The following is a 22,345-nucleotide window of genomic DNA, read 5'->3' on the forward strand; positions in this document are numbered from 1 at the left end:
GTGTCGTGTACAGGGAGCCTGAGCAGTCTGCCATGCTCGCGGTTTAATGCGGGAGGAGGAGGAGGAAGAGGACCTGCTTTTACTCCAGTGCATGCCCTCCCAAAAGTATTACCCCACTACTGAATTCCTCACTTTTTTTTTTTCTCTGCTTCTGTGCCATGATACTCATAAAACACAATGTGAGAAACTCAAATACTGGCCTATTTAGCCGACTACCTGGAGTGGCTTCCTCCACCCGGCGTATCAGAGAGAACTTTCAAATGACAAAATGGCTATGGTTGTACACTGGGATGAAGTGAAGCTGCATTAACTGAAGTTCTTTCTACAACTGAGTTCTCCTTTGCAAGTATGTCTCAGCCTTCCTCTGTGCACCCTGCAGGGAGATGTCTTCCTGCTTCCCCTTCTAGCTGTGAACTGCTTCCTGGCAGGTTTGATGCTGGGAGTGTAACAAGCTTGCTGTCATGAAGAAGCGACCTGCAGGGTTGGCAGCGTGAAGTCCTGTGGAGTTATTTCTGACCCACAGAGTGGTCTCGCTGACTTTACAATACGGCTGGAAGGCCACTAACATGAATTTAAAATAGTTAAAGATAGCTCAAGAAGGCCCTTCTGAACTGGGGAGGCTGTCCTTCTCCCACAGTGGCATCTAGAAAAGTAAGAGAGCACAGAAGGGCGAGCCTGTGAGGCTGGGGGAGAGCCCTGTCCTTGATCTGTGTCTCCTCACCTGGGATGCAGCCAGGCTTCAGGACTGCCTGCTTGTGAACATACCTGTTTAAGCCACGTCTTGGAAGCCTGGTACGAAAGAGCTAAAGCCTGGCATTGGCATGTCATTTCTATTTCATTTTTGTTTTTCCGTGGTGCTGGAAATTGAACCTAGAGCCTCAGGCATGGCACTGGCTGAAGTCCCCTCCACCCCTACTATTAACCGGTGACTCTGGCTAAGTCGCTTGGCCTCTCAGCCAAATAATAAAGAACTAGTTGTCCCCAAGGCTCTTCCCAGCATTACCTCTTTTGAGATCTGGAGCTTTGGGTCAGCAAGACTGCTCAGTGGCTAATCACTGAGCCTCATGATAGGAGAGACGTGGCCTCTGAAAGTTGGTTTCTGATCCCCTCATGTATACCAGGCCATGTCCACTCCTGCCCCAAACACACACAAGTAAATGAAATGTGATTTTAAAAGTTGTTTTTTTTTAAAAAAAATTCATCTATTATGGTTTTTTTAGAAAAGGTCTGCAGCTGCCTAAATAAAGCCAGCAGACTAAAAAGAAGTAATCTGAGGGCCTTAGAAAGTGGTTGCCTGTGCTCCAGTGAGGTGACTTTGTATTGGTAGCCAGTCTGAGCTTCCTTCTGGTATGAGACTCTGGACACTCGTGCTGCCGGTCTGCTCCTTTGCCTTCTCCTAAGGACCTGATTGCAAAGACTGCCTTCAGCTGGGTGTGGTGGCCTGTAATCCCAGCACTCAGGAAAGCAGGGGCAAGTGGATCTTTGTGAATTTGAGACCAGCCTGGTAAATAGAGCGTTCCAGGACAGCCAGGGCTACACAATACACAGCAAGGCTCTGTCTCAACAGCAACAAAACACTGCATTCAGATTTTTTTTTTCTTTTGAGGCAATATCTTGCTATATAGCCCAGACTGATCTTGAATTTATGGCCCTCTTGCTCCCGTTTGCCAAGTTGAGACATCTCTCTACTTATCCACCCACCCACGCATGCACCCATCCATCTATCTATCCATCCATCATCCATTCCATCCATCCACCCATCCATCCACCCACCCATCCATCCACCCACCCATCCATCCATCCATCCATCCATCCATCCATCCATCCATCCATTTATCTATCTGTCTGTCTGTCTGTCTATGTATCTATCTATCTGAAGATTGAACCTAGGGCCTCACATATTAGACAAGCACTCTGCCATATTGAGCTCTATCCCCAGCCCTTCAAACAAGGAATTACTTGTAAGCACAAGGTATACACCATACACATTTCGTGTACATGTTTGCAGATGCGTGCTCAGGTGTCGTCCTCTGTCTGCCTTATTCCCTTGAGACCGGGTCACTTACTGAACCGGGAGCTGCATGTCTCTGGCTAGGCTGGAGGCCGACAGTAATCCTGCCTCCACCCTCCCCTGGTGCTGGAGTTACAGGTGCAAGTGGCTACAGGTGGCTTTTTACGTGGGCGCTGGAGACCTGAACTCAGGTACGTCCCCATGTTGTGCAGAAGCACTGTGACCCACTCAGCCATTTCCCCAGTTCAAATTCTTGTTTGTTTGTTTGTTTGTTTGTTTGTTTTTTTCAAGACAGGGTTTCTCTGTGTAGCCCTGGCAGTCCTGGAATTTGTAGACCAGGCTGGCCTCAAACTCAGAGATCTGCCTGCCTCTGTCTTCCGAGTGTTGGGATGAAAGGCACCGCCACTGCCTGGCTTCAAGCAAATTCTTATTAGCTAAAAATAAGGGCAGCATTTGGGGATTAAGTTGTGATCTTTGTGGTCGGTTATCTGCAAACAGTCCTTACACTGGATCTGAAAAGTGTAAACTTTAAAAAATATATATATTTTTAGAGCGTGTCGGTTGGTTTTTTATTTTTCTTCTAGATTTCTCTTTCCACAATCAGAGATGATGTTTCTCTGTGTGTTGTCAGGAGCTGTGGACTGAGCGAACATTTTCGCTGTCAGGAGTTGGGGCTCCACAGATGCTGTGGTGCTTTGTGAGGTCTTTATTCTGGTCCCTGCCTTCGGGTGTCGCCTTTTGTCTGCTCGAAAAGGGATGAGATGAGAAGAGGGCTGTTGCCTTCGAAACACAGCACAGCCAGAATGGCTGAGAGAGAAGCACCTGTGTATCCCGGCTCTTGCAGCTTTTCCTCTCTGGCATTTCCGCTGAGAACGGGCTGGGACACCCTGAGACCGCAGAGTGGAAGGATGTTATCTTTAAGCTTTAAAAATTGCAGAGCAAGGCAGCCTTCGTGCATGCAAACCCTGTGATGGAATTCAGCCTCAGAAAGGCTGTCACTTGCTTGGGGGCTAATTAAGACTCTGCTACCAAAACGTATAGTTATAGTTAACCCCAAGAGAGCAAATGGCAACTCAGACTGGTGATTCTGCCTGGCTTCCTGGAAGGACGAGTTCTGTGGCTCCACACGTGACTACTTTGGCTTCTCTCAGAATCCCTTCTCATTCTTAGAACACGTGGCTTCCCGGTATTTCTGAGGACTGGTTATGCAAGACATTAGAGAATTGCTTGAAAAAAGCCTGCATGATCCCTGCCGCAAATTTCAGCAGCTGCAGATGAGCAAGAAAGTGAGAAAAGCCCATGGCATACCGAGTGAACACAGGAAGTGGGTGGAAGCTGGTAGCAGACAAGGGGGGGGGGTTTAAAAAAAAAAAGTGGGAATCTGAGGCTGGCTCTTCTGAGGGCCTCTGTCAGGATGAATGCCTGTGTTCTCTGCAAGGCTTTCAGGAGTGGCCTGAGCGCCTCGGAGTAAAAATAGATGCTTTAGTTTTCCTACAGTTTTTAATCTCAGAAACTGCAGTGGTCTTGGAAGAATGCTCCTTCATCCTGATAAAGGTCCTCGTTAGAGCAGCGCTATAGCCTGTTCTCTGGGAATAGGCAGTCCCTAAGCTTTGCCCACCAGGTAAGCACATGTAAGCACCTGGCACCCTTTATCTGGAGGGGGGGTAATAGTGGAAAATCAGAAGCCCTGAAAAATCGAGGCATGCTCTGACTTACTGGTGGTAAGCCATGTCTCCACAGAGAACTGTATTAAAGTGACCATCTCCATTCACTTCTCCAAAAATGAACAAACTGGCCCTGGAGGGGCCAGAGGAGAGCTTCCCTTGGTGACTCTGAAGGTTCACTGGAATGAACTGAAGAGGAGACCGGGAGGAGAAAGGCCATTCAGTTTATTAATGGGGGAATCTCAGAAGAGCGCTGGCTCAGTAGGTGACCTAGCTAGGCACAGGTGTCTCTGCCCTCCTGTATAGACAGGGTGTGGGAGAGAGAGGAAAGATGCAAGCAAGTCCAGGGGTAATGACATTTAAGAAGAATGCAGCCCCTAGCAAAATGTGACATTCCCCAGCCTCCTTTCCTAGAATATGAACTTAGCGAATCCTTGGGGGAAGGGGCCTCTGACAACTCTGGGCTTTCAACAGATAAAGGAACAATGGAACAAAGCCTCTACTTACTGTGCCTGTTCTCAGCCAAGAGCCTTTAATTTAACCAGCATCCAAGGGTGTGTGTGTGTGTGTGTGTGTGTGTGTGTGTGTGTACGCGCACTGGTTGCACACAGGTGTGCAAGTGAGGAAGCTACAGCAGGATCACACTGGAAGTCTTCCTCTGTTGCCCTCAGCCTTAACACAGGGTCTCTAACAGAATGAGAATCTTATGGGTTTGGCAAGGATCACTGGTGAGCAAGCCTAGAGGATCTGTCTTTTCTGCTTCTCTAGTGCTGGGGTTCAGGCACCAGCTATCATGACCTTTTATAAAAGTGTTTAGGATTCAAACTGGGGTTCTCATGCTTGTAGAGCAAACACTCTGGCCCACTTACCCCCTCAGCCCCTGGGGTATCGTATTTTGGGGTAAAATCCCTGGGCTTGTTTACTTCAAAGTTAGGGGAAGAGGAGAAGCAGGAAGGTGACATACATACACAGCAGTCTTACAGACTCCGCCATCTTTAATGTTCAGGGAAGCCTGGCCCTCAGGCCTCGGGGCCTCCTGTGATGTTTCATTCTGCTGCCCTCTGGTTTTAAGCAGGGCTCCTGGCCTCTCTTTCTTAGCAAACTGGAAGGGCAACAGACACCACAACCAACAGACACACCAACCAACCAGCCCAGGCACTCAGCCTGACAACACAGCAGGAGACATGGCCCTTCTGCAGGCGGCTAGGTCAGGGCAACCCAGGGCGGAAGCCTCCTTCAAAGGCCTTCCCAGCAGATGCTCAAGCCAAGGAAGAGTAGAAGCATTTCAGCCTTGGACTGGTTTGTGGGTCTTTCAAGAGGCTTCAGCTGTGCCGTGAAGCCCACTAATCAGCACTGCCGATTAGCCCAGGCGGGTCGGGTCACAGTGATGTTGCCATTTCTGCTTATAAGCAGGATGGGCCTCCTTGGCCTGCTAACTACATGAGAATTAGGAAGAGCAGAGCGGGACCCGACTCTGCTTTGTTTTTTACTGTTGCTGTTGGTTTAATTCAAAGGAAAGGAGGTCTCAGTTGCTTGCTTCACATTTGCAAGGCCCTGGGCTTGAACTTAAATACTGGGAATAAGGTGTTCTCTACTGGGAAGCCCTGGGAAAGCTTGTCTGGGGTAAGTCATATTTTAACGTACTAGTTCTGAGCTAGTACCAAGAATGGTGCTACATTGCTCCACGACTGTAATCCTCCTACTTAGGAGGTGGGGACAAGAGAACCAGGAGTTCAAGGCTAACCTGTGCTACCTTTGACTCCGTCTCAACATCAACAAAGACCCCGAAATAAAACAGTGCGCGCACGCATGTGTGTGTGTGTTCTGAACTCTTGATAATCCTCATTTCTGAAAGTTTTAATGATTTCTCAGCCTTACGTGACCGAAGCAGTGCCATTGCTATTTCAGGCCAACAGATTCCTTAAATTGCCAATAGGGTTTGTGTTCCAGGCGCTGACCTAGGTGTATGGTATAAAAGGATGACTGTTCTAGCTTTCTGTTGCTGTGATATGCATCATGCCCAAAAGCAACATAGGAGAGGAACCGGTTTATTTGGCCCCCACTTCCAGGTCTCAATCCATCATTGAGATAAGTCAGGACAGGAACTCAAGAAGGAAGGGAAATAGAAACCAAAGAATGCCACTGGCTCGGCTTCCCTTTCTCATACAGCCCAGACCCATCATGCATAGTGGGCTGTGCCTACAAGAATCTCTCACATACATGACCACAGGCCAACCTGATGGAGACAATTCTTCCACGGAGGTGACAACTGGTTATGTCAAGTTTGCAATAAAAAAACTAACCAGGATAATGACTGAAACAGAGGAGGGTGACAGCGACTATCAGAACTTTGATGGTTTTGGTCTCAATTGGCCTTCAACACCAAAGTTGGGTGTGTAAAGCCTGGAGAAGTGATGCCTCCTACTTGCCTCTTTATTTCAAAGATCAGCGCTTCGATAACCTTGGGGTAAGAACACCCTGCGATGAGGGCTGGAGCTACTACCCTGAGACCAGGAAGGAAGTGCTGTAACAGGCAGAATCTTGTTGGGTAACACTCTTCTCTCCTGAGTTCCCGAACAGCTCAGCAAGGGCACCTATACATCCCGGTTTCCTTATTCTCATGTGGCGCTGCTGACCCATCTTTGGAGCCCTGACACCCAAGCCAGGAGCCTGTGAGGAAGACAGTGATGTGAGATTGGTGCCTGGTTTCTGAGGCTGTTCAGACTAGAGCTCTAGGAGGTCTGCAAGGCCTGGAGAGGGAGCTCAAGGCAGGTGGAAATTTAAGCACAGGCAGAGGCTGAAGCGCCAACAAACATACCAGGGAATAACGTTTGATTTTCCTTCTTCCTTTCTTTAGTGGTTTTTCAAAACACTTTAGTGGTTTTCCTCTGTGTGTAGCCCTGGCTATCCTGGAACTAGCCCTGTAAATTGACCAGGCTGGCCTTGAACTCAGATTCTCCTGCTTCTGTCTCCCAAATGCTAGGATTAAAGATTTGTGCCACACACACCCTGCTTTTTTTTTATTTTAAGATTTTATTTATTATGTATAGTGTTCTGCCTGCATGTACACCTGCACACCAGAAGAGGGCACCAGACCTCATTACAGATGGTTGTGAACCACGATGTGGGTGTTGGGAATTGAACTCAGGACCTCTGGAAGAGCAGCTAGTGCTTTTAACCTCTGAGCCATCTCTCTAGCCCCATTGATTTTGGATTTTGTTTTTTGTTTTGCTTAAGACAGGTTCTCAGCCAGGCATGGTGGTGCACACCTATAATCCTAGCACTCTGGAGAGGCTGAGGCACGCAGATAACTCACAGGGAAAATGAACTCTGCCTCCTAAGCACAGGGATTAAAGGCATATGATATCATGCCCACCTTAATTTTGATTAAAAAAAAACATTATTTTTGTGTGTGTCTGTGTGTGTGTGTGTGTCTGTCTGTCTGTGTGCATGTGTGGAGGCTGGGCTGGGGGGCGACTTTTAGGAGTTGCTTTTTTTCTTCCATAAGATCGGTCTGGGAGATCAAACTCAGCTCATTAGGCTTTGGTATCTGTGCCTTTACCCAAATTGTGACTCAGCGGCCTCAGAATTGATTTTTTTTGTTTTTGTTTTTGTTTTTTGAGACACAGTTTCTCTCTGTAGCCCACTCTGGCCTCGAGTTCTCTCCAATCCTCCTGCCTCGGCCTCCTGAGGATTGGATGACAGGTGTGTGTCACCGTGACAGGCTGGAATACTGCTTGAGTCACAGAAAGAGCATGAATGATGGCAGGAGGGAATTTGGTGTCTCTAGGAGCCTAGCTAATTGCAGAACCCTAATGGGCCTTGTTTGTTGGGTTGTTCCCATCAATGATAAAAGATGGTCGGGCCTTAATGTAAAGGAGTCCAGTGTGACCCCACGTGTTGAGTGTTCAACAGCCGTGATCACTGTAGGTGAACAGTGCCAGTTAAGAAAATGAGGGCTGGAAGGGCTGCTCTGGCCTCAGTCCAGGACCAGCCTTTTGCTTTGTACTTACAGTCAGTTAGTCAGCAAATCGGCCAGCTCGCTGCCTGCCTCTGGCACTGGGCCCAGACACCCAGAATGCAGCCCTTCTCAGGGCATATCCTGGAGAATACCTGCCAAAGGGCCCTTCGCTTCCCAGCCTGCCCCGGGCCTCACCCCTCTTTATAACCGTGCAGGCCAGGTGGGAACTAAGGATCAGGGCCAAGGTTGTCAGCCGCACCTTTGCTCAGACCCTTCATCTCAAAGCTGGCCCCACCTCTCCGGTGACTCAGCCTCCAAGCCCTCAGCACAGTCTGTCCTTCACACCCATGATAACCCCCTTCTGCTCACACCTACCCCCTCAGATACACCCCCACTGAGCTCTAGGCTCCGCTTCAGACCAATACTCTTTGGGGACCTCTTAAAAAAAATGATGCCAGGTCACACCCAGACCAGTTTTATCAGCCTCTCTGGGAGGAAGGGCACCCTGTTCCACACCCATCAGTAATTTCTGACACTCCTCTGGATGACTGCAGACCAAGTGGGAGGTGGGGACCAGCCCTCCACAGGGCAGTGTGAGCAGAAGCAGCTTGTGGGAAATGCAGAGTTGCAGGCCCTGCTGCGTTTTAATAAGATCCCCAGGGTTTCCCTAAACTGTCAAGGGTCAGGGACACCAGCGTTTGCTGGTCCAAGTGCACTGCCAGGGATCTTACACACACACACACACACACACACACACACACACACACACACACACCATCTCATGCAATCCTCACATCCCTCTCAGTAATTACGCTTCTTTGACAAACAAGGAAACAAACCTGCCATTCCTCCCAGAGCCCTTATTTAATTAGCACCTATGTGAGGCTGTACGCTCAAAACAGGCTAGACAGAGGCTGAGGAAGGGCTCAGAGGCTAATGAATGTGGATGTCAACCTGTGTGTTTCCTCAGCCTCTCTGAGCCCATGTTTCTTCTTCAGAACAAACACTTCCCAGCACACCGGGAGAGAGAGGCAGGCGGATATTTGTGAGTTCGAGGCTAGCCTGATCTACAAAGCGAGTGCAGGACAGGCGAGGCTACACAGAGAAACCCTGTCTCGAAACAAACAAACAAAAATAACAACAACAACAACAAAAATTTACACTGTATAGGTCTGTGTCATGCCTGGGTGAACTTCCCTAAGCCAAGCATTCACCAGCCCCGGGATTCGGGATTCGGCTAGAGCAAGAAAGGTCACTATTAAATAAAGCCACCGACCGAGAGGCAGTGAGGAAGGGAGGCTACAGGCTGAAGAGCGAGGAGTTGCGCTCTATCAGGAACCCGCGGGTGCATAGCCCGGGTGCCCCACCAGGCTGCCGGGTCCCCGCCTTCCCTGACAGGCTGTCTCTCCCCTGACCAATGCAGAGACGGGTCTCGGGTCAGCCCCAGGCCTCTGTCTTTCCCGGCCAAAGCCCTCTGTGGGTTGGCGAGACAAGAAGCCGGCACAGGCTCTGTGGCTCTGGGTGGGTCCTGCGCGGATGGTCCCCACGGGCTCGGCGGGCTGCAGCGCCGCCTCCCGGCAGACCTGGGTACCGCGGCGCCCGCCTGCCCAGCGCGGCGGATGGCTAGGCGGAAATACCACCTAGCGACTGGCAGAGGGGGCTCTGGGGTCTTGCACGCGTGCTGTTGTCTCCTGTAATTTAATTGTCTCTCCCGAACGCGCTGCTAATTAACTCCTTTCTCCGCGAGCCGCCGCTTTCTCTCCCCTGCTGTTGCGGATTAATTACGCGGCGCTGGCGAGGGATCTCTCAGCCTCGGCGGGCTCCTCGGAGGTGCCTCGCCGCCCAGGGCTGGCCTCCCCCTGCCACCGCCGTGCTCTCTTGTTCCTGGACCCCGTGAGCAATCTCTACAGTCTTGGACTAAGCGCGAGAACAGCTTCTTCTTGCTCATGCTACCTCTGCAGATCCTATCCATCAAAATCAAATTCAGGTTACTTCACCTCCAGTCCTTCCGGTTCCCAAACAATATGCACCGCACTGCTTCTCCTCGTAGGTTCGAGTCCTGCTGTTGTACCCACTGTCCGCACCACAACACGCCAGGTGGAAGGTTTGCGACTGGGCAGAGTAGCTCAGGTCCTGTAGCATTTCCACAGCGCAGATAGGGTTAGAATTCAGCTTTCCGGAAGCTTGGACTTTGGGGATCCTAAACTCACAGGTCTCTGGGGGTGGGGGGTGGGGAACGACAGGCAGGGGTGGGGGGCAGCAGTCTGTGGCGAAGTGCGTCATGCTTGCCTCTTTAGGGGTCATCCCAATGATTCAGATTCACTAGCCACACGGTGTGGTGATCTCGGCGGGAGAGGGGCACAGGCTGGCTGAGGACCTGTGAGGCCACTTTGCCCAGCTATCTTGTGGCAGATACTGGGAGATGTCCTCCGGCAGGGCCCCTCCCACGGCCCTCCCCTCCCCTCCCCTCCCCTCCCCTCCCCTCCCCTCCCCTCCCCTCCCCTCCCCTCCCCTCCCCTCCCCTCCCCTCCCCTCCCCTCCCCTCCCCTCCCCTCCCCTCCCCTCCAAGAGGCTCCCCTACCAGCCTCTGGCCCACCTCTCCTCTAGCTCCCTACCGGAGGAAGCATCTCATTTCAAGATGTTTAGTGGCAAATGCCGCCTGGAATTTTGCTGGGAGATACTAAAGGCGAGGGGCAAAGGTGTCGCAAGCAGGCCAGAGAGGGTCCTTCCTGACAGGACAGGGAGGGCTTGCACGCGGGACTGCCTTTTGTACTGAAGGCCTCGAAATGCTGAGCCCAGCTCCTCTCTGCTTCGCTGGGGTTCCAGTCTGGGGTAGTGCGGGGCGGGGGGGGGGGGGGGGCCCTCCTGCAGAACTTCGCACCTTCGCTGTCCTCAGCCTGGAGTGAACCATACTCGCAGCAGGCCAAGGTTCTGCGGGAGGCCTCTTTTCCAGCACCACAGATGAGCTTGTGTAGAGCGGCCTTCTCTTGCAGCCTGCTCTCCCTGGTCCCCTCCATGCTTCCTCTACCGGAGTCTCCAGAAGCTGGAATCACGCTGTCCCTTTGACCGTGCCTGGTCTCTGTAAGGGTGCAGCCGGAAGGAGCTCTGGCCTTTCCCTAGACGGGTGTCATCCCAGAGCCTAGAAAGCTGCTTTTCCCCGGTGCAAAGTGGTCACTGTGCCCAGCTACTTTCACCCCCAGAGAGCCATCATGAGGGTTCCTTCCCACACCACACTACTTCCTCTGACCCATCAGTACACTGGAGGAATGAGCCCAAGAGATCGAGGGAAAAGTTGGCTTCTTGTTCTTTCAGCAGAGGATTTGCTTAAAGTTGACGATAATTCACAACGCAGAGGCCAGCACTTGGAGGAAAGGTGGAACTCTGGAGCAGGCTGTATGGCTCTGAAGTTAGGCTCTTGTGAGGCTTTGGCAAATTAGCAACTTCTCGGTGACCCCATGCCCAATCTTTTTTTTTTTTACTTGGAAAATACGGTTATAACAGAGCTGACTTCACAACGGGACCATGGGGAATTAATTAATACAGGTGAAGTGTATAAGCGACAAGGGCCAGACAGACGGGGGGTGCTCAGCTAATGCCAGGCATTATTAATCCTATTAAAATTTTTTTAGGCATGGAGTTGGGGCAAAGGACCCCACCCTCTCCATTCCTGCCTTCTGAGGGTGTAAAGTGCAGGCAGGAGACAAACCCATTGGATGAAGCAATAGCCACAATAGACAGCTGTGGAAATTTAGGCAGACAAGTTCTGGTTCAGAGGAGGTGAAGCTCTACAGAGGACTGAGGCGCAGACAGAGTGAGAGGAGGACTTTAAGGGACCACCAGGTCATCGGACATCAATAGCCACAGGGAATGCCTGGCCAGGCAGGATAAGGGAGGTGCTGGACACAGAAACTGTCTGCCCCATAGGTGACTTTGTCAGCAGCATTGGACAGACTCTCTCAGAAATGGTTTCCAATCTGGAGGCCATTTTCAGACATCAGTTGACACCTTCCCTCACCCAAAGGACGCCATGAGCTGAGGCAAGGCATGGTTTCACCAAAGGGGGAAATAATTGTCAGAGATGAGTCAGGGTCCTTGGGGAGCATGGCCCAAAGGAGGGGATCCCTAACTGTGGCTGCATGACAAATCCCCACAGCCCGTAACTTTCAAACCCTGACTCGCAATTCCTGGAGATCGCAGGAACCTCCATCTCCGCACACCCTTCCTTCCTCCATTCCTACCCCCGAGCCCCTCTTGCCTGCCTGGCCTCTTCCTATGGATCCTGCCTGATCTACAGGCTGCCTCCTCTGGGAAGCCTCCCAGCCCATCCGCGTCCTCCAGGTTTCTGTAGTCCCCCGTCCTCCCATCAGCCTGCTCCTACTGCTGAATCACAACCGCCTGCAACTTGTCTTCTTTGCTGTGAGCTCCCCGAAGGCTCATTCATCTTTGCTTTTCTGGTTCTTGGCATTGTGCCTGGCACAGAGTCAGCATCAGCGAATGCCGGAGGAATGAGTGGAGTAGCTGGGCCGGCATTGTGTACGATAAGTGTATGGAGGGTAGGAGGAGGGAAAGCTGTTCCCAGGCACCTCCTGCCCCACACAGCAGGCTCACAGGACTGCAAGGATCTAGGCTCCTCACTCGAGCAGTTGGATCATCCGTCCCTGCACATTCTTTCTTCTTTAAAAGTGTTTTTAAATTGATTTCAGTTGTGCGAGTGTGTCTGTATGTGTGTGTTGGTGTGTCTCTGTGTATCTGTGCACAGGAGTGCACGTTCCTGAAGAGGCCAGAGGCATCGGGAGCTGCAGTCACAGGTGGTTGTGAGAACGACCTCATGTGGGTGCTGGGACTTGAACTCGGGTCCTCTGGAAGAGCACCATGTGCTCTTAATCACTGAGCCATCTCACCCACCCCGGTTTTTGTTTTTATTTTTATTTTTTTTACCCTGGAGGGCACAGCTCAAGTATCCCTGTGAGTGTACCTGGCCCAAGGCAGGACCACTTGGAGGACATAGGGCACAAAGAGGAGGAGCAGGCAAATGCACAGACAATGGTGAAGACAATGGAGGTCCTAGGGAATGAAATTATTCCCTGAAAACTTGCTGCAGCAAAGGGGTCACAAGTTCAAGGTTCCTCAAGTTTGCTTTCTTCCCAGAGTTTGTGTGTTCTTAGACCTAAGAGTGAGGCTGCTTATACCTTGCTTGACCAGCTCTAGGACATGAGTCAAAACAGAGAATGCACCCTGTCAGGAGGGGGATACTTCAGCACTGAGGGCAAGAGACAGGTGCCTCCCTCCATTACTGGCTGAAGGCCAGAGGGCCCATGATTTCTTTCTGCAATAGGCACATGGCCTTTACCCAGCTTTGGGGATCAAGAGTTGAGCTGCTGAAATATGGCCTGCAGATGCCCCCAATCCTCAATTCCTTCCCCCACCAAGGTGGCAGAGTGGCTAGTTGACTATAACATTGCCAACTGCTCAATAGGTCAATGATAAAGGCAAGGCGCTCCTGCGGCCCAGATCCTCAGCATCTTGACCCTCCTGTCCCAGTGTCTCTGCCAACCTGTCCTTTGAAGTTACCTGATTTACCCTGTCTCAAACTGCAGGCCATCTTGAGTCCTCTTTCTGTCAGGCCGTGTGTCTGAGAAGTGTCTCTTCCCCAGCCCACAATTCTACCTTCGCCCAAATAATATGGACATACCACCTCATTTCTCCCTGTTCCTATCTTCCAAGACTCTGCTTTTTTTTTTTTTTTTTTTTTCTTCTTTGCAGTCTAGTACTGATCCTGCCACTCAGGAATGTCAGTGGCTCCCTGTTGTCCCTCAAACTCATCACAGATAACGGAAGCTTGGTGTTCAAAGTCTTTCCTGCTCACAGAGCTTTCACTCCCTCTCACTGGGATGGCCCCTGCGCTCCAAGGCTCCAGACATGTTCTCCTACCTACAGCCCGTCTCCCTCTCAAGCTGCCAAGATCTCACCCATCTACCTATGCCTGCACAAATGGAAACCCCATCCACTTCCTGACATCTGGATATACACTCTATGCCTCTCTGAGCACTCCTAGGAGCCTCTCCCAGAGCAAAAACTTCACAACGTTAGAGGTTTCTGAGCCTGCAGTATGCAGAGCATGGCATCGGAGAAGCAAGCATTCAGTAGTAATTGTTGAGCAGTGACTACGTGCCTCACCCTGGCTAAGATCAAGGATGCAGGGCTGAAAAGGGCACTTGCAGTGTTGGCCTATGGATGGACAGGCCATGCTCTTTAGAACATGCTGACAAGGGGATGTCTGATCTAGCAAGGGTTTGGTGTGCTGGCTACGTGGTGGCCGGGGCTTTGAAAGGTCACACAGAACCAGCATTTGCCCTTTGTGCTCCATCTGTCCAGGCCTGCTTAGCTTTAGGATGCTTGGGAGGCTCACACTCAGAGGTTGCTAGCATCCTCCCAGCTGCCCCTAAGGCTGGAAGATATCAGGAGGCTTTTCCTCCGGTCAGGCTGCTTGCTGAGATAAGAAGCAGATGGCCTTCCATCCTCTTCCTCACCTACCCTTCTTTACCAAAGGGAAAGAGGAAGAGGAAACATTCTCAGATGACATCTCTCGTTGATGGTCTCTGCGGGCCACAGACCGCAGTGCTAAAGACCTACTACCCAGAAGGGCTGAGAGTCCCACTACCACCACATGGCCCTGACCAGTCACAATGGACATAGGTGGGTGTGTGGGGGGAGTGAGAGCAGGTGGAAGCAAGTCCCGGATTGGTGTCAGATTGTTCGGTGAACCTGGGGTCTCTAGGGAGGAGCCCCCGGTACCAGAAGTCCACTGTTCAGGGAATCTTGCTATAGTCACTTACCCACTGGAACAGAAGGCTTCTTAATCACTATAAAGCAGCAGCACACACACTGTTCCCGAAGCACTGCCGCCAACCAGACAGACAAGTCAAAGACAGTTGAAAACCACATGTTTTATTGATATTCTTCATGAACAACAGAGGGCCATGGGCACAAGTGCTACTCAAATACCACACCTGGCAACCTCCCCACAGCCACTCCTCCTTGACAAGTGTTTAAGGGCTGGCCACCAGAAGTTCTCCCTTTTCCCTCTGGGATGTTGGACTCCATGGTACTGAGCCTGGACAATGCAGGGCTGGCTTTCAAGTTTGAACTCTAGGGCCAAGAGAGCTCCAAGGCCTGAGCTGTCCAGACATCGCCCCACCCTTGTTTCTTCATGCCGCTAACGGGGTGCCCAGAATTGTGAATAAAGATACCCTTAACGGCTTTTCCACCGAGGAAGCCTAGGCTTCCCTTCTGCCCTGCTGCATCTTTTCCCCTCCAAGGGGCTGGCTTCAGTGACTGCCAAGATAGCAGAGTAGAACTATAGGAGTCATCTACCCTTGAAGGTATGCATCTGGATGGCTCATGACCAAGATTCAGCCCACAGTTGGTGCTTGATAAATATAGGCCGGATGAACGAATGGAGGATGACCAAATGGAGGCCCAAAAGAATGAATGTTGGAGGGAGAAGTGTGAGCAGAAGAGCCATTACTATGTTAGCCCTCTGGAGGGCACCAAAGTAGGGCCTGCATAACATCCTCCCAAGCTCTGTTCAAGAATCCAGGGTCTTATGGATCAATGGCTTCTGGTCACTGTGGCCAGCTACTTATAGATGTTGGATTGGCCTTGGAACTAAGTCAGGAGAGGGCTTTTTTTTTTTTTAAATGTGGCTCCCACTCCTTCATATGCCCCAGAGGTCTGTTCTGTTTCTCTGGGTCTCAAAACACAAGGCAGTGCCCCCATCTAGAGCTAGTCAGGATGGACTGGACATTGCACTTCAATATTCTGTCATTCCCACAAACTCCTCAGGGCTGAACGTGACCTCCAGGCTTTTCTCTCCCTACGACTGCCCTGACCTGACCCTCACTACAGTTATACCTCCCTGCCTCCACTGCTAGCCTCTCTCAGCCACTGCTAACATCAGGAAGTCTCCTGAGGGGCTGGATTGGGGTGCAGAAAGCCTGTGTTATGATTGTTAGACCCTAACCCATGCTCCTTCTAACCTCTGCCCCATGAAGGCAGGTAACTCTCAGGTGACTCTAAAGATCTTGCCCCTGGGCCCAGCAGTATCAGAAATGACACTGTAATCAAGGAGTGGAAAGGGATCTCTAAGTTCATCTAGAACAAACCAGTCCAAAAATCTCTTCCATAGCACTCTGGTAGATAACTGCCTAGTTCCTGTTAAAATACCTCCAGCGGCTAGCACTCACTCCAGTTTGTATTCAAACACTGGATGGCTTCGGCTGCAAAACAGTCAATACATTTGCCCCTCCCTCTTTCCCTTCCAATTCTCACTCTTCCTCATAACAACACTCCTCACCTCCACTCCCTCTTACACACACACACACACACACACACACACACACACACACGATTATATAAGGCTATATAGAAACACACTTCCATTATTACTTAAGGGTGAGTAACTCCCTTTTCTCTCTCCCATCTTCCCTTCCCAATATCCAGCAAAAATCTAGAGGCTGGAGGCCAAAGAGAGAGAGGCCAGAGGACTCCCAGGGAGGAGAAGTATCCAGCTAACTCTCGGGCTGGGCTGGGCTGGCCAGCTGGGACAGGCAGGGGACAGCATTAACAAAACACCAGGTCAGTGATGGTGTGTCTGGGGAAAGGGTCTTGTACATGGGCTGAGCAGCGAGTGCCTGTGCTTCCCCTCACACACACACTGACTCTCCCTCCAGGGGATGAGGGTGCATCCCCACCCTTCCCATTTTCACTAGCAGTTGGCAGAGCTTCCTTGACTGCCGCTCATGCATGGAAACTGTACCATTAACCAGCCTCCATATCCTGGGGAGTCTCCCGCCAGCAGCAAGAACAGTCTCCACTATCAAAACGAAGAGAAGGGCTTTAGCAAAAGCAGCTATGACCTGAGACATGAGAGTGGACGGGCCAGGCAGGGGGCAGGGGCAGGGCTTTGCAGAAGAAAACTCGAAGCAGAAAAACCCTAAAGATTTAGCAACTACCTACCTGGCTGGCCTGAGAGCAGCCTAGTGATGCCCAGGTGGCCATTTCCCCTCCATGTCAGGAGGCATCTGTTAACATATCCTCTGAGGGTTGAAGACCTGGGGTGGATATGAGGTCCTTCCTAGGACAGAGTATGGTGTGTCACAGATAGGGACAAGGGTGGGCTTATGCTGTGGTCCTAGGTTCGGGAGGAACTGAGACAGAAGTGTTTGCCATCTATTTGTCCTGCTGCTTGGAACTCTCAGTGCCGACATTGAACATGGGGACCAGCAAGCCCAGCAGCCACCTCTTTCCGAAGACCTCCTGTAAGTTCTTGCGCCAGGGCCGGGCTCTCACTGCCACCCCCTTTCGAACCTGGTAGCGGGCCTGCCCCCGGAGAATCAACAGCAGCTGGTGGCAGCAGAAACCCGCGCAGGCCAGGCCGATAGCAAACCAGAGGTAGAGCATGAGGATGACGAACATATCAGAACCGAGGACAGCTCCTGTGGGGGAGGGGAAACACCAGACCGCTTTACACCCAGGCCACGTACCCAGGAGCTCCGCGCTCGGGCGCTTTCCGCTGCGAGGCAGGGAGAGAGGCTCACGAGTTAGAAGTTGTGATTTGTAGCAGCCTCAGCTCTGCAGCCTGGGAGACCGTGGCTGAGTTCCCTGCCCTAAGTTTTTCTTAGTGCTGATGGCTCCTGAGGAGAGAGGGGGTGAACCGGGGGCCTGGGGAGGTGGAGAACACGCTAAATGAGCTCAGCGAACAGAGCTGGGCACAGCCTAGACTCTGCACATTTAGGGAACGCTTCGCTTTCTGGATTGGAAACGGGGTGTGGGAGGGGTTATAGGAGGAAAAAGGAACGAGCTTAGGAACCTAAGGAGGGAGCTGGCACCTGGGCAGCTGTCTAGACTGCAGCCAGTTCTCCCTGTGAGGCTGGGAGCACTGTCTGGGAGGAGGTGGGGAAGTGACAGCATGATGGAGAACAGGACCTAGTCATGGGAACAAGTCACGAGCTCAGCCTCAAGGGCAGCACACAGAGCCCGGCTTAGAGAACAATTCAGTCATTAATGTTAACAAGAGAAGGAGACGCTGCAACACTCAGCCAGAACAGTCCTGCCAGTCAAGTCAGTGGACTAAGACTCCAAGAGGCCCCTAAGGCCCATCAGTGCAGCACCCTGCCACGGGACAGTACCTCCTCTACACCCTCTGAAACCTCACACTTCTTGTGGCTGTTTTTAAAGGTCCACTTAGTAAGAGACCTCGAGTGTCCTCCGGGTTTGAGCTGGAGAGATTGTTCCATGCTAGGTGTGACGCTCCCAGCTGTGTGGACTTGCATAGGTTTCTTAACCCGTCTGCCTTCTAGGTTGCTCATCAGCAATATGGCTACACTCATGCATCATAAGTTTGCACGATTGCAGGTGTTTGGAGTCACCATCGTTGTGGTTTACAGTCAGTGTTGGATGTCATGGCTCAGAGGAGGAACCTACATCTCCAAATGGTTCAAGTTTAAATCCTCAGACCCTCAGGCCTTTCCCCACCTTTCCAGGGCTTGGAGTCTGGGCTGCAGCTTCGGTGGCTGTAGTGAACGCATCTACCTTGGCATGCCTGGCAGCCAGAGCAGTGGGCAGAGGATAGAATGTAGGGGCCTCTCTCGGCTCTCAGCTGGCAACCCAACACCACCTTCTCCGGGGAGGCTTGGGTGCCTGCTTGCAGGGATGTCGATTTACAACCTAGTCTATCCACACAAATCTCCACGGTCTTCCCTTCCTCTAGCATTTCCTTGCCCCAGCCTACTTCTTCCCAGACTCTCTAGAAGTGAGCGTTAACACCTGTCAGTCTGATCCGTGATGGACTCAGCAGCCAAGATGAATCGATCTGCCGGCTTGATCACTGGAAGCCTATTTCCTTCAACCCTAGGAGCTTGAGTAGCAGGATTTTCTCTGCAAAGTTAGAGACAAGGAGGCCCAGTTGCCTGGAGGACAGAAATCTCGTTCCAGCTGGCATTCAGTGAAGCCCCTCCGCCATTGTCAAGGGTAGCAAAGAGACAGACTCAAGTGGGGCCGGGCCATCCCCTGACCCACTTTTTCCTTGTCAGTACAAATTAGCTTGGGCAGCCATGTGCAGAACAGAGACTCCTGGGGACATGGTGCCCTTCCAGTTTGAAGAGTACTGATGTGCACGCTAGCCCTCAAGCTAGGATGTGAGAGTTTCAGAGCTGTCAGGCTCAGGCCTGCCCTGCAACTCAGCTCCAGGAACAAGTCAGGCAGATGGAAGCCATTCCCCACAGGTTTCTAAATCAAGGCATGAGGCAAAGACCTTTTGGCCTTTTGTTGGCTCCATGCAGCAGTTACAAAAGGCTATTCTGGGGACCTGCTTTTTCTTTCTTTCTTTCTTTCAGAGTGTTTGAAGTTACCTGGCTGCTTCAGTGCCTTTAAACTATATAGGAATAGTTTCTCGTTCAGAAAAATCACAAAACTTTCTTAAGGGACCTGAAAGATTACATCATCTAATTTTCTCTCTCCTCGCTCTTCCACCACAACCATCTCTAACACCTGTGCCAAACCATCCCCCAGCACATTCTGTAATACATCTGGGTACAGGCAGCTCCCTTCCTCCCAAAGAGGCCCATTCGGCATGAAGCAAGACCAGACAGGCAGGGTGTCAGAGTAGAAAAAAAATGAATCCAGAATCCAAAGCTGCATGGCTCAGAAGCAGCTTGACCTGGCTGAGCCACTGACTCCCCAGCCTTAAAAAACAAAACAAAACAAGCAACCAACCAAACAAAAAACAAACCAAAACAAAATCCCATAATACCCATGTCCCAGATTTGCCCTAAGGACTGGATGCAATGAGACATGTCTAGTGGGATACAAAATAGGTATTCAATAAATTCTAGCCCTCCCTTTCCTCCTCCTGGGGTCTTCTAGTGGCATCTACCAACAGATGCTAATGTGAATGCCATAGTACCTGTCAAATGGTGTCATCTCCATTCTCTACATAAGAATGAGGCTTACAGAGGCGACACAAAGCCAAAAGAAGGAAAACCTTTTCAAAATTCCTCAACCGATCCCTACCCTCCTCTTACCTTTGACATTTCCTAAGGGTTTGGAGTCAGTGGCCAGTAGCATTTTAGAAGACCCCTCCCCCACATAAAGGTGGGAGGCTTTCAGGGTCCCATTCAGGGTCCCATTTCTAGTCATCTCAAGTGCCAGCGGCAGGGGTGATTTCTGAATTAAGTAACTGCCTTGGTATAGCCTCCTGCCCACAGGCTCTCCTGAGCAGCCGAGAGGGTATGCTCTGGACCGTTTGTAAAGGGAACCAGGGAAGAAGAATCTCAAAGGAGGAAGCTGAACAGGAGAGTGTATGTACATGAAGAAGGCCAGGGAAGGGTGTGAAGGGTCAGCAAAAGAGGAAGATGGGATGGATCTGGTGATGAGGAGCCTCAAATTCCTTTTTTCTAGCGGGAATGGTGAACGATGGTGAGACTCATTCTAAAGCCAGAACAGACGCCTGTTCTGGGCCCTGAGGTAGGCATGGGCTGGCTTTTCTCTCCCGTCAGATCAAAGCGAGAGGCTCCCTTTCTTCCGTATTTCCAAAACCTAGCACATATGGACAGGCCTCACGCCCAGACTTAAATCAAACCATTTCAAGGTCCTCCTTCTGGAACCACCCATTTTTATGGTTGGTGAGACTACTTGGAAAAGGATGTGCAATCAGGTTCTCTGGCTCTCTCTATCGCTCCACCTGCCTGCTCTCACACTCCACCCCCAGCCCACCCACCTACCCTCCCCCATCCTGCTTATTTCAGTCTTGGCAGCCTCCTATGCCAGCACCAAGATCCAGAAGGCCTCAGAGCTCCAAGTTCTGGGCCCAGCTTAGCCACCAGCTCTCTAGGCATTTCCCATGGCTGGTCCTCCCCGAGTCTCTGTGTTCCTACTGCCAAATGGCACAATACTTCTATGTCTGGGAATAGCTGAGCTATAGATTCAACAAAGGCTAAAATGAGGGTTCCCCTAGGGTACAGAAAAAAAATTTTTTTTCTTGCATGCCTAGCCCAGTGCAGTCTAGGCCAGGTGTCAGGACAGGCAGGCTCTCTGTAGAAGTAGCTGTCTTTTTCTGACCCTGAGAGGTCAAGTTACTGAGTTTAAAAATATGGACAGTAAGGAAGAACACTGAATTGTGGTTTAAGCACCTGGATACAAGTCAGAGACAGATAGTCTAAGGAAATAAGATATAGGCAGGTCATCTAGTCTCAGCTAAGACTCGGTTTTGTGTTTGGGCTTTTTTTTTTTTTTTTCTTTTTTCCTTTTTATCTGAGAAATGGACCTACGAACACCAGGCACATACATACCTTTGTGTGCACATTACTAACTGTAGAACTCAAATTGGTCAAAATCAAAAGTCAAGATGAAAAAAAAAAAGAGTAGAAGGGAACGAAGTAGGGACCAATGCCAGGGCCAGATAAAACGGGACTGCCACCAGTAGCAGGGCCTCCCAGGGCCAGGTGCCATGGAATGTTCTTTGAAACATACTGTTCAAAATACAGCCCTCACCGTGGTGCTTCTGCGAGCTCCAGGGTGTGGGCTTGTGTGCCTGGCTCTAGCAGGTGTCAGAACCTTCCAGAAGGTCAGATCACACACCAGGCTGGATCTCTGGAGTGTGGACTTGTAGCCAGCGGGTTGGCTCTGAGCCACCTGCCGGCTGAGGAGAGTTTGGTGGAGTCACACTTAGTGGGAGGGAGGTTGGAAGTTAGCCTCCTGCCCAGCAACAGCCTGAAGCCAAGTGTACCCTCGATGTGGTTATTTGGTAAGGGCACCTGAAGGAATGGGTGAGCAGGCCTGAGGTTCAGGCCAGTGGAGAAACGTAGCATGAGCTCTGAAGGAATGTGCCCGGCCTCAGAAGTGTAGAGCTTGGGTACCATTATTTTATGGGTAGCTTACAGTAGGAAAAGATGCGGAGGCTGGGATGTCAGGCAAAAGAGAGCCTGCCCAGTTCATCGGAATCACTGATAGATTACAATCTGCTCTCTTATTAGACCTCCTGCAGTACCGGGACATCATCATACCGAAACAATTGTTTATCTGACAGCTTGAGCTGGGTATCCCTGTGTTTTTATTTGAAAAGCTTGGGCTTGGGCCGGGGGGTCTTGTTTTCGGAACCTGCCTGCCAAGGCCCACTCACCGGAGAAGAACTGGCTGATTGAAGTGGGCAGGAGCGTGAGGAAGGCCAGGGGGTGGGCGAAGGAGATGGAAAGGACAGCTGAGATGTAGGCCACGCCGGCCACCATGGAGTAAAGGCAGGCCAGCGAGGTGTAGAGGCAGAACAGGATGAAGTTGCGCATGTTTCTGCCGCCGATGCAGTTGCCGGTGAAGAAACAGTGGTGGTCGTGCCTCAGCGTGACTCGGGAGCACACTCGGCAGAAGTGGGTGCTGGGTGGTGGGCACTGAGATCTCTGGGAGGAGGTTCCCTGGCAGGCACCCAGGTCGTCTGGGGAATTCTGGATGACCAGGACGTAATTGCCCAGGGCATTGGCTGAGAGGAACAGGAAGAGCGCCCCGTGAAGCACAGCAGGCGAGAAGAGCGGGGTGGCTGTGGGGTCCTCACGCATGCTGGGCAGGAAGAGGAAGAGCTGCAGCGCGAAGGTCACCAGGGAAATGCAAAGGAAGTAGGCGGGGGCCACCACGTTGAGCAGCCGCAGGGCCAGCATCCTC

At 51.3% G+C, this 22,345-nt stretch overlaps 1 protein-coding gene across 1 annotated transcript; it reads right to left on the bottom strand.

The window, feature by feature from the left end:
- Positions 1 to 15,052: 15,052 nt before the first annotated feature.
- On the bottom strand, positions 15,053 to 22,341 carry Zdhhc22 (zinc finger DHHC-type palmitoyltransferase 22). The gene is made up of 2 exons (XM_021653415.2): positions 21,816 to 22,341; positions 15,053 to 17,133 (listed from the first exon to the last, which is right to left on the bottom strand). The coding sequence occupies exons 1-2, from the start codon at positions 22,339 to 22,341 to the stop codon at positions 16,868 to 16,870; spliced, it is 792 nt and encodes a 263-aa protein (XP_021509090.1). The 3' UTR covers positions 15,053 to 16,867.
- Between the last annotated feature and the right edge of the window lie 4 nt (positions 22,342 to 22,345).

The sequence above is a fragment of the Meriones unguiculatus genome, chromosome 7 (assembly GCF_030254825.1).
Source record: "Meriones unguiculatus strain TT.TT164.6M chromosome 7, Bangor_MerUng_6.1, whole genome shotgun sequence".
NCBI classification, from domain to species: domain Eukaryota; kingdom Metazoa; phylum Chordata; class Mammalia; order Rodentia; family Muridae; genus Meriones; species Meriones unguiculatus.

Coding starts and splice junctions, on each gene's coding strand:
- Zdhhc22 (XM_021653415.2), bottom strand. CDS start 22,341: ATGCTGGCCCTGCGGCTGCTCAACGTGGTGGCCCCCGCCTACTTCCTT. Junction 17,134..21,815: donor AATCAGCCAGTTCTTCTCCG/GTGAGTGGGCCT, acceptor CCTCCCCCACAG/GAGCTGTCCTCGGTTCTGAT.